Below are 12,379 nucleotides of genomic sequence, written 5' to 3'. Positions count from 1 at the left end.
GAAACCAGTTGTGGGGCACCTGGGTGGCTCAGTGGCTCTGCCTTCAACTCAGGTCATGATCCCAAGGTCCTGGGATCAAGCCCCGCATCGGGCTCTCTACTCAGCAGGGAGCCTGCTTCCCCCTCTCTCTCTGCCTGCTGCTCTGCCTACTTGTGATCTCTGTCAAATAAATAAATAAAATCTTAAAAAAAAAAAAAAAAAGGAAACCAGTTGAATTGATTTTTATTCCTAATCATCATTGTCCCTTATTCATAGTTCAATTCTGATTCATACATTTTTTCATTTGGGGATGTACCATAGTTAAGTGAGTGAGAATTTTGAAAACAAATACTTACAATCTAGATTCAGTCAGTTATTAGCCAACTAACCCTAAACCCTTCAGTGAACTGAGGATAACAGTATGTACTGACTTCATAAAGTGTCCATAAGGACTAAATGAGATACTGCATGTAACGCACTTGAAGAGGGCCTACCTCTTCCTCTCGACCACCTACTCCCACCGCCCACCAAGACAGCTATTACCATTGTCATCATTCAACAAATACTTATCAAGTACATAAACAAATGAACCAAATGAACATTGTAAATGAGGAATTTCACTCATGCTTATCATACATACCCACTGTGTGCTATCAAATCCAAGTCGGCTTCCTTTAGATTTTGATAAACCAGCTCCATTCTAAGAAGATAATAAAATTTTTAGTAAATTTAAAGCTATCTTTCTCTGACTTATTTGGTTTGGCATGCAGAGAACGAACTAGTGGCGGGTACAGGGGAGGAGTGGGAGGATGGGAAAAATGAGTGAAGGGGAGTGGGAGATACAGGCTTCCAGTTATGGGGTGAAAGGGACACATGGGGAATACAATCAAGGGAATACAATCAATGGTACTCTAATAGTGTTGCATGACAGATGGTAGTTACACTTGTGGTGAACACAGCATAACTGCTGAATTGCTATGTTGTAGTAATGTACTAACTAATGTACTAACTGCTGAGTCACTGTGTTGAAACTAATGTAGCACTATGTGTCAACTATACTCCACTAAAAAAGAAAAATTTTTTTAAATATTCAGGTCTAGGGCGCCTGGGTGGCTCAGTGGGTTAAAATATTCAGGTCTAGAGAATCAGAAGAAAACACTATGAGTTTTCATCTGATAAGCTCCAAGATACTTTGAAAGTATTTTGAAAAAGAATGTCTGATGGTCTACAGACCATAGGAAGAATGTTTCAAGCCCTAAGAAGATCCAGGGAAGTTTCTTATGCCTTGAATATGTTCTTTACCTAGAAGATATAGATGGGAGGATGCTGAAGAACAGTAAGAATAGCCTTACCCCAATTTCCTAAAAATACCCCAATTTCCTAAAAGGAGACTCATCTCCCCACTACACTGCATATTTAAGGGCAGGGACCAAGTCCAATCCTTCTCTGTATTGACAGTGACTAGTGTAGTGCTTAGTAATGAGTAAATGTTTAATGATGGTTTGTTAAACGCAGGGAAGGAAGCAGGAAAAGAGGTAGAGATACACTGAGTTATTAAGGTAAAGCCAGAACTGGTCTCTCATAAGCTCTGCAACTTAGACAATAACATTTTCATACCAAGGGATATTTGAGAATAAAGCACTAAGAGACATCTTTGTAATCTTCATCCTTAAAAAGAGACTGGAAACTCTGTAACATAGCCCTTGTTGCTCACCATAGCTCTCCATTAGTAGATGAGACTGAATTTCCGAGCTGTTTGCTTTCTCTGCTGGATCATTTCCATCAATATATAAATATGATAGTATTTCTCCTATCTTAAAACAAACAAACAACCCACCCCTCTTTTCCCAACTAACAATTTTCTGTCCTCCTTCAAGCAAAACCCTTAATGGGCTGTCTGTTCTCACTGCCTCCGAGTCCTCTCCTCATGTGCTCACAAGATTAAATTCACTCCTCCAAGTATTCATCAAGATCACCAATGACCTCCATGTTGCTAAACCCAATGATCAATTATTATTATTATTACCCTTGTCTTTTTTGATCTATCAAGAATTGTAGATCACATCTGTCTCACTCAAACACTTCAGTTGGTTGGCTCTCAGAATCCTGACTACCTCTGGTTTTCCTGCTCTTTCTTTCTGGCCGCTCCTTCTTAACTCTCATTTGTTAGGTCTTCCACTTCTGATGTATTGGAGGGTCCCAAAACTCACACCAGGAGACTTTTCTCCCATTTCTTTACTCTACGTTCACTTTCTTGGTAACTCATCTACTCTTATTGGCTTTAAATACAATATATACACTTATAACTCTCAATTTATATTTCCAACCAGACCAATCCTTTGAATTACAAATTTATTCAACTATCTATTCACCTTCTTCACCTGGCCATCAAATAAGCATCTCAAACTTAACATGTATGAAAAAAAAAAACACCTCCAGATCTCTAACCATCCCTCAAGCTTACTTCTCCTAGTCTTCCCCATCTCAGTAAACAGCAACTTCCCTTTTCCAATTATCTAAGCCCAAAATACTAAAGTTATCCCTCACTCTTTTCTGTATTTTATACCCAACATCTAGCCCATAAACAAATTCCGATAGTTCTACTTTCCACTTTTCATGAACTCTACCACCAGTTCCCTTATCCAAGCCATCATCCTCTTGTGTAAATTACTAGAACAGCCTTCTAACTGGTCTGTGTTAGCCCTTGATCCAACAATCTATTCTCAACAGAGCATTCACTACCACTTTTTTTTTTTTTAAGTCAGATCATGTCACATATCAGCTCAAATCTTTCCTATGGCTCCCAATATCACTTAGAATAAAAGCAAAAGTCCTCTATCGCCAAATTCACCTCTTTGCTCTTCTTAAAACTGCCAGACATGTTCCTGCCTCAAGACTTTTGTGCTTCCTTTGGTCTCTAGGTATCCACATGGCTCATCCTTTTCTAGATATCCACATAGATTCCACACAGCTCATCTTTTCCAAATAGGCTGTTTCCTCTATTTGTAATGCCCTTCCCATCCTTCTTTACCTGTTAAACTTATACTCATAAAACTTATACTCATAAAAACCAACTCAAAATATTATTTAATCCATTAAATATTCAACCATAACCTCTCTAAGTAGGTTATTCAGCAGTTTTTCGTTCCCTATAAACTTTGCAATTACCTAAGCTTGAAGGATCAAGGATAAGGACATAGGAAGATCCAGTTCTATAGGGGCCTGAAAATTACACAATTTTGGTGGTCCTTTTTAAGAAAAAGAATGCAAAAATATCTTCTGCAAACTTCACCAAAATATATAGCTTTGTAACATACTCCTAAGGCCCCTTCAAGGGCCTTTGGAAGTGAGGGGCCTTGCAGTTGAAATTTCATTTATCTGAATGGTTAATCTATCTCTGGTGAGGAACAGTTACTGGCACCCAGTGGCTACACTGTAGCTGTTTCGAAGGAATGCAGTCCCTATCTAGCAATGATCCTAGAAAAAGAGAACCACAAGAATAAATAACCGGGCCTCTCTTTCCTCCTGGTCTCCAACCTTTAGGTGATGTTTCCCATTGGCTGACCTCAACTAGAAAAGGCAAGGAATTCAGCTAATGCAGTCCATACAGGTTACCTCCTGAAGCCCAGAGTGCGGGGAAGACAGGATCTTGAGTAGCAAAGACTATCTACCATACCATGGTAAGAAATTCGGATCTTATTCCATAGGTATGCTATGCAGAGAATAAGTGGATCACATCTTAAAAAAAAATAACTGTGACAGCTGTACAAAAGAGGGTTACAAAAGCTAGAGACTTAAGAACAGAAGAGTTCTTAAATTATAACTAGTAAAGTAGGCAGAACAGGGTTTATGAAGTGTGCTTTGAAGAAGTAACATATTATACTGTCATTTGCTTGTGTGTCTCTTTATAGGTTTGTTTTTTTTTTTATAAGATTTATTTATCTTAGAGCCAGCGAGCAGGGGGCAGAGGGAGAGGGAGAGAGAGAATCTCAAGCAGACTCTGTGTGAGTGCAAAGCTAGACATAGGACCCTGAGATTATGACCTAAGATTATGACATCATTTGTGACTTCCTATACAGCAAGGATTACATTTGACTCATCATTTTGTCTCACAGCTTAGTACTGTGCTTGTCACACAGTAAGTGCTCGATGAACACTTGAGAAATAAATGTCTGAATGTTCTAAAAGAAATGTTATATAAAATCAGGAGTTTTTAAAAAAAAAATTTAAAGCCTAAAGATATTCCTGTAGGAATTTAGAGTTAAAATTATGTGAAGTGAATTAATAAATGGAGAGATGGAATCAGATACCAAAAAGCAGGATAGAAAAAGTCTGGTGGCTACCAAACTCCACTGATAAATGAGTCAAATTAAGATATGCCATTAAAGAGAAAGTATTTGGGATATAGGAGGTGAATATTTAAGGAAAAATCCTTTCATTTTTTGAAAGACAGTAGCCAACAATCAGTTGCTTGCAGAAACCAAAAACCAGAATTGTTAACCTAGCATGATCATTACTCATGCCTATAAAAAATCAAACAGTCAGACTTAAAAACCTGATCTTTTTCAATTGTTTATAAATTTGCAATCTGGGGCATAAGTCAGTGTATGCCTTAGTAAGTGTATGCCTCCAGATCAGGTCATGATCCTGGAATTCTGGGATGGATCCCCTGGGTCAGGCTCCCTGCTCAACAGGGGGACTCCTTCTCCCTCTCCCTCCACCTGCCACACCCCCTGCTTGTGTTTTCTCTCTCTCTCTCTGTCAAATAAATAAAGTCTTTAAAAAAAATTAATTCGCAATCCTAAGGATCAGAAACACTAACCATGGTAAATTCACCAACCCTCTAGGCAGCTTTCCCCTCTGTATTTCAGTGCCTTTCCTTCCACTAGATGCACTGCTCTTTTACTTACTCCCAAGTCATTGAAGTTCTTGGTGTTAAGACTCATAAATGTGATCTGAGACAGTGGGAAAGCTTTGTTTATTAATAAGACAAAGTGTTTGGCTAAAAAAACCTAAAAGTCTAAAGTCTGGGAATACATGGAAGTACTGTTTAAATATCCCTCAATTCTAATGGAAGAAATTCTTTCACATTTCTCCTGAATGGTGGTGGTAATTGGAGGTGGAGTGGGTGGAGGAAAGGATAAGAAGAGAGGAAGAACAGCATTATCAAAGTTTATCATACTACATCAGATTATCAGATGGAATACTCTTCTCCAAGAAATGACCCATATATTATCCTTCAGAGCATAGAGAATCAGCCAATAGTCAAAGAAGATTTTTTTACAATCATGTTTCTTTCATGATTTTAGCAAGCAACTGACTAACTCAAAATATTTAAAAAACCTTTGTCACCGAAGATCTAAATGGCTACCAGATTCATTTCCATGTCTAATAATGGCACATGAAATTGTTCACTGTGAATGAATATTGCCGAACTTGAAATCCAAACTCCCCTTTCCACTCCCTCCTGGCCTTCTAACCAAACACACAGAGGTCACTACATATAATGCAAAGAAAGACATCCTAGCACAGAACCCTGTAAGTGGCTTTCCAGGTAATAAGAATAGATGAATACTGCAGGCACTGGTGTTGCTTATGGTTCTAAGTTAAGAACATCACTAAGGTTTGGTTCACTCAATGCTTTATACAAACACTGTCCGTTGGCTTTGTCTTCCTTCCACTGAGGCAGCAATACTCTACAATTTTCTACTGTGACCCGTAATACCTTAAAGCCATCTCATTTCATATCTTATCAGTGCTACAGTATTTTGTTTGAACATATTCATAGAAGACTCTATGAGTGAAGATGTTAAGTTTTAGGACCTGAACTTGGCAATCTTTAGCAAGAAGCTTAAGATATCTGGGCCCCAGATAACTTACTTATGAAAAAATGATAAATGTAGGCTCGTGAGAAGCCTGTAATAATTAAATACAATTTCACGTATCAAACAGCAATGTAAACTTTAAAAGGACTAGAATGTGGAAACTACTAACAACTACCATCTATTGAGCATCCACCATATATCAAACATTAAGTGAGATGCATTTCATACATTATCTCAACCAGCAATGTTGCTATTAGGCCCATTTAAAGAAACTGAGGCTCAAAAAAGTTAGGTGACTTTGCAGTAAGCCAAACCACCAAATGAGGATTTGAACTCGGGACTATGTGGGCCTCGAACTCAAGAATTAATGCTGTTGCCTCCTCTATCAAATTATAAGTTCCTTGAGAGCAGGACCTGTGTTCTATTTATCTCTGTATTCCTGTAAAGTGGCCTGTATGTAACAAGTAATCAATAAACACAGACCGAATGAACACACAGAATTATAATCACAGTCCTGGTTGGTGCAGTAAAGAAACAATGAACAACTGACATTCCCTAGGGGGTCCTACAGACACCCCTTCCTTTGTGATGCAAACTGTCAGCCAATCACTTGAAAACTGGAGCTCAAAGGAAATGCTCACAAGGCCGTCACACAAGAGTTTGTGTTTCAAAGATCTAGAGAGTTGTTCTCTGGAATGTGAAGAGTCAAATCCACCCATGTATGGAGTTGTAGCCAACCCAAGAGCTATAGTAACTCCTTCCCTTTAATGCTAACAAGTAACTAGATGATTCAGACCTCATTGAGAAAATCTTGAAAGGCTAAATTTGTCTAACTAGCTAGGGCCAAAAGGAATTCTGTGGCAAAGCCCTAGAAAAGATCAAAAGTAGATCTCCTTAACTCTAAGGTAGCAATAACCCTTCTTCCCTAACCAATGATAAGAGTACTCTCTCCTGAAAAAAGCCTGAAAAGCTTTGCAGTCCTCAACATTCACTGCTGCAGGAATTCACTACTACAAGTAGGCTGTGATCACTGATAAAACCAACTTTTCATTCCTGTCCTAGCTTTAATACATAATCTCAAATGTCCTTCTAAATTGCCTTGAAGTTCAAACATGACTTCAAATTAATGGTTTTTACACTGATGCTGCTGATCTATAAGTTAGGGCTGATCACGGCTACCATTCTGTAATCTCCTGCTAACAAACCAAACTAATTTAATTGAACTAGAAATCATTTTATTTGTGTGAATTTTCTTTATCTAAGATTGAGTATATGAGAATGTTGAACAAATGAGAAATGCGATTCAGATACAATCAGTAAACAAAGTTTATAAAACTGAGTTCTCTTCCTGTGTCACAAGAAATTATACTAAACACTCAAGATCCATCTGTATTTCCCTAAAGTTTAAGTGAGATCTTGAAGTTAAATAAAAAGCAAAAAGTGTAAATATTTTCAACAAAATTGAAAAAAATTTACAAGTTGGGAGCTTCAGGGGCACCTGGATGTGACTCCTGCATCAGACTCCCTGCTTAGCAGGGAGTCTGCTTCTCTCCCACCCCTGCTTGTTCTCTCTCTCTTTCTCTCTCTAATAAATAAATAAATCTTAAAAAAAAAAAAAAAAAGTTGGGCGCTTCAGTATCTATTACTCTAACTACACCTACTATTTTTAAATAAAGCATTTTTTTCCTGTTGGCATAAACTACTTGTATTCCTTACATATTGTATTTTATCTTCACACTAATAACATGCAAGAAGCATCCATACTTCCAATAGCATCCGTCCCCAATAAATTATAAATAAATGGAAGAAAGAAACCATTTCTCATTGCTTCTATCACCCTGTCAAAATGCTTGGCAAACAGTGACTTTCAAATAAAAACTTTTGAGATAATAAAGCTTAAAACTCCATTTTATAGAACGCAAAATTACTTGTCTAGGAATAGTTTAATATAATTACCATATTTTTAATAAAAGTAACCTTTGATATTTCAGAACTTAGATGTTATCATTTCTACCTATTATTAATAGTGAACTTAAAAAACAAGAACTCTAGGGGCGCCTGGGTGGCTCAGCGGGTTGAGCCGCTGCCTTCGGCTCAGGTCATGATCTCAGGGTCCTGGGATCGAGCCCCGCATCAGGCTCTCTGCTCAGAAGCCTGCTTCTTCCTCTCTCTCTGCCTGCCTCTCTGCCTACTTGTGATCTCTCTCTGTCAAATGAATAAATAAAATCTTTAAAAAATAAAAAAAATAAAAAAACAAGAACTCTAGTACAAATAATACAAATTTTTCAAATTTAACAGTATACAGGTTTAGTGAACTTTATTTAATTTTATGCCTTATTTTGTTCAATTAATGAATATGGTGCTTATTACTAAAGGAGTTTGTATGTCATGGACACAATATAACAAATACAACTTTTGATTATAAAATTGAAGATAATTAATAAAAATAATAGCTCATGGGAGTGCCTGGGTGGTTCAGCCGGTTGGGCGTCCAACTCCTGGTTTTGGCTCAGGTCATGATCTCAGGGTCCTGGTATCAAGCCCCATGTAAGGCTCTGTGCTCAGCAGGTCTGGTTGAGGATTCTCTCTCTCTCTCTCCCTATGTCCCTCCCCTTGCTTGTGTTCTCCCTCTCAAATAAATAAATAAGCCTTTTAGAAATAGCTCATAGACAAACCATAAGAGACTCCTAATTATAGAGAACAAACTGAAGGTTGACAGAGGGAGGTGGCTGGGGGATGGGCTAGATGGATGATGGGTTAAAGAAGGCACTTGTTTTGATGAGCACTGGGTGTTACATATAAGTAATGAATCACTAAATTCTATTGCTGAAACCAGTAATACCCTATATGATAACTAGCTACAATTTAAATAAAAACTTGAAACAAAATGAACGAATCAATGAAAGAATGAATCAATCAATGAATGAAAGACATCACTTGAAAAAAAAAAAAACACCTTGTATTGGGTGACATCTTTCCTTAAAAAAAAAAAGCCCCCCCAAAAAAGCCCATATTTCCTGATTTGTATGTGACATGCACTGTTCCAAATGTTTTACATGCATTAATTTGTTTAAGCTTCACAAGTCTACAAGGTGGTACTGTTACCTTCCCTGTATTATAGATGAGGAAACAGCATTTAGAAGTAATTTACCCAAGATCCCACAGCTAATAAACAGTATAGATAGGTTTAATCCCAGGCTTGAGTTTGTGCTTTTGACAGCTAAAGCTATAATACATTCAGGGGAAGGGGTCAGGATTGTAGTTATTTGTAGGAATTTAATGTATAATTAAGATGGGATTTCTAAGTTAATGAAGGGAATTCAAAAAGTGATATTGGTGCAAATTGTTAACCATGTGGGAAAAACTTAAAGTTAGATATCTAATTCATACCTTATCCTAAAGTAAATTCTATTTAGTTAAAAAAATATATATAAATAGTTTTTGATGAAAATACAGGTGAATATTTCCAATCTTGGGCTACTTATGGCATAAAAACCAGATCCCCTAAAGAAGAAAGCTGTCTACCAAAAATTAAATACAAATGTATTGGGAGAGTTATACATGAATATAAAGTTAAAATTAATAAACCAGGAAAAATGTTTTGAGATATATATGATAAAGGTATACTATCCTTAAAACTATATAGAACACATCACCAGAAAAATATGCAGATGGGAATACAAAGAAATAAGAATAAAAAAGAAATAAAAATTAGCAATAAGCATATGGAAAGATGTTTAGCCCCATTAGTAATCAAATAAATGACCGCAAATAGAGTTTAATATTAGGAACAAGATTCTTGGGGTACACTCCCTATGTTTAAATTCTATCTCCCTCATTTAATAATTATGTGACATTGGGTGCCTGGGTGGATCAGTTAAGTGTCCAACTCCTGATTTTGGCTCAGGTCATGATCTCAGGGTTGTGAGATCAAGCTCCAAATCAGGCTCCGTGCTGGGCAGGGAGACTACTTAGGATTCTCTCTCTCCTTTTCCTTCTGCCCCTCCTCCTGCTTATTCTCTCTCTTTCTAAAAAGAAATTAATAATTATGTGACATTGGACAAATTAATAAATCTCAACAAACCTCAGTTTTTTTCTCTGGGAAAACAGAAAGCACAAGATATACTGCTATATAAGAATTATTGTTGTTGTTATAAGAATTAAATGTTGTTGTTATAAGAATTGTTGTTATAAGAATTAAATGTATGTGAAATGCTTAGCACAATGCCAAGCATATAAACAACAAAAAGATGTTAGCTGCTGTGGCAGACATTGTGTAAGCTGACCTGACACCCATTTTCACACTTTTTTTCTGCAATCTCTATTACAAAGTGTAGAAAAGCTAAATAACAAGAACAACACGGTAGTAAAACCTTGCTCTCCCAGATTATTTTATATCTGGAAATCTGCTGGCTAACGTCACAAAAGTAGAAGTCTTCTAGAATGCAATATTTCTTCTTCCAGCCTGTCTAGCACAAGGAAAATGTCAAGAGAAGTTTAAAAGCTCTGAACTTAAAGGTAGAAAATACAAATAACCCTCTATTTGTTTAAGCTACTATTAGTCATCCAAAGCATCTCTAACTAATACAGATGCCATTACTGTCATTACTATTGCTATTATTTCCACATTTGGAAAGGGTACAGGAAATCAGGCACACTACTCATCCTTATGGAATATAACCCTGCGATATGTGACAAAACCTAACACATGCATATGAGATCCAGAAATTCCACTCTAGGACGTTCTCCTAAGAAAATAATCAGAAAGGGGTAAGAGATGTCACACAAAGACATTCGTTGGATAAACACCCAAGATAGCTGGTAGCCTCAGTATTTGTCAATTATTTTAAAAATAATTTAGCCTGGAAAGAATGGAGTAAAGTATAGACTGTCAGCCCTGGATGTTAGAAATTGGGTGATTCGTGTAGGCAAGTTACCTAACATCTCTGTTATTTGGTTTTCTCATCTGTACAATGACATCCAGCAATCCCACATAACAATGCTTCATAATTAACTTGACCAATCTTAGAGCCTAATACGCATTACTTTCTGTCAGATCTGCAAGTCAGCCAGGCAGCTACACCTTGGTCTGCTTCATACATTCCATCCAGGGCCCAGACTGGAGGGGCAGAATCTACCCAGGGCACATTGTTCTCCTGGTAGGTCAGGGTTGGACAAAGGGGAAGTCATATAACAGCCCCTCTGAAATTTCTGCATATGTCTGTTACATTCCACCAGCCAAAGTAAGTCCATGGTCAAGGTCAACTAGGGCAGAGAAGTATCCTCCCCTAGAATGGGAGGGAGAAGTACACTATACTAAAATAAACTAATTTTGGTATTTTATCAAAATTATTTATTATTCAGTTCTTTCCAATAAGGGATGATGTGTTTAGAAGAGTAATAATTTTTATATTAACTGTATCAGAAAAAATTTCAATAGATTAAACATTACTGAAACTTGGCATCTTTGACTAGCATGTTATTATAGTAACATTTAACTGCAATGGTGAATTGTTTGCCACACTTCACAAAGATGAGAATCTCAGTAGGAACTATTTCTGCAAGAATCTGAAAAACTGAGATTAATTTTATATACTGAAATAGGGAGCTATGTTAGGAAAATATACAGTTAAAATGAAGCCTAACGATGAGAAAAGAGAAAAAATATTACCTTTGCTGATAAATAGTGCTTGTAGTAGTACAACTGAAACAGCAGAAATGCAGAACTTGCCAAAGTTAAAAGCGCCAAAATCACGTTCTTATTGATTCTACTCATTAGTCTGCGGTGCTCACTTGGTTGTCTTTTGAGAGTAACCGTGTTCGTTTCATCTTTTTTGGATAAGAAGACACTCTTTTTTTTCTGTAAACAAAAAAGATATTTCTAAAGAAACAAAAACTTACTTTCAATTTTTCACCTCTAATAACCAGCACCACAACAAAGAAAGTTACCTAAAGTTCTACAGAACATTCGTTGATTTGCTAATTTCCTCTCCTAAATAAACAGATACAAGACCAAATATGAAAGAACAAAAATATTTATCATGGCATTCTACAAACAACAACTGCAAATAATAAACATAAATGGGTTATCTGTAAAACCTGACCAACAGAGATCTGGGGACTTCGCCTAGTTTCTGATTCAGTAGCCATGGTATGGGGCTTCCAAGTATGCACTTCTGACAAGTGGCCAGGCCTTGATGATGCTGCTGACCACATGAAGAACCACTTCCATAGAAGAAATTGAGAAAACTTCTGGTCAAGAAACTTCCTCTGTATGATAGCTTTTTGTTTTTTGTGATCTAGGATATAGTCAGTCTTGATAAGTATCTCATATATGTTTTCAGTTTTTTGCAAATGTAAATAATGTGCAAAGATAAAAAATTTTATTCTTTCATCTTTGGTTGCATCTGACTATTTAGGATAAGAAATTTAATACAGTTCTACTTCTTTGTACCTCCTATGCACTATTTGATTTTGGTTAAACATATTATATTTAGTTTTCAAGTGTTCATCTTTATTCCTTTAAATATACTAACACCTATATAACTTGATGTCTAAACTTTTAATCCTTTGTT

General features: G+C 36.7%; 1 protein-coding gene across 7 annotated transcripts in view; it reads right to left on the bottom strand.

Annotated features, from left to right (window-relative positions):
* FKTN (fukutin) overlaps nucleotides 1-12,379 on the bottom strand; it is a 74,950-nt gene that overhangs the window by 48,039 nt on the left and 14,532 nt on the right. For 6 of the 7 annotated variants that reach the window (XR_007122292.1, XM_047700212.1, XM_047700207.1 and 3 more), the window contains exons 2-3: nucleotides 11,476-11,664; nucleotides 620-679 (exon numbers count right to left, since the gene is read on the bottom strand). Coding sequence is in view for 6 of the 7 variants with exons in the window: in XM_047700212.1 (XP_047556168.1) it covers nucleotides 620-679; nucleotides 11,476-11,580 (165 nt within the window). In the remaining variant the exon portion in view is untranslated. Of the gene's footprint in view, nucleotides 1-619; nucleotides 680-11,475; nucleotides 11,665-11,931; nucleotides 12,064-12,379 lie in introns of those variants that run through there. The other variant, XM_047700208.1, reaches the window with a different exon arrangement.

This window comes from Lutra lutra, chromosome 13, assembly GCF_902655055.1.
Source record: "Lutra lutra chromosome 13, mLutLut1.2, whole genome shotgun sequence".
NCBI classification, from domain to species: Eukaryota; Metazoa; Chordata; class Mammalia; order Carnivora; family Mustelidae; genus Lutra; species Lutra lutra.
This window is presented reverse-complemented; position numbering and strand designations above follow the sequence as displayed.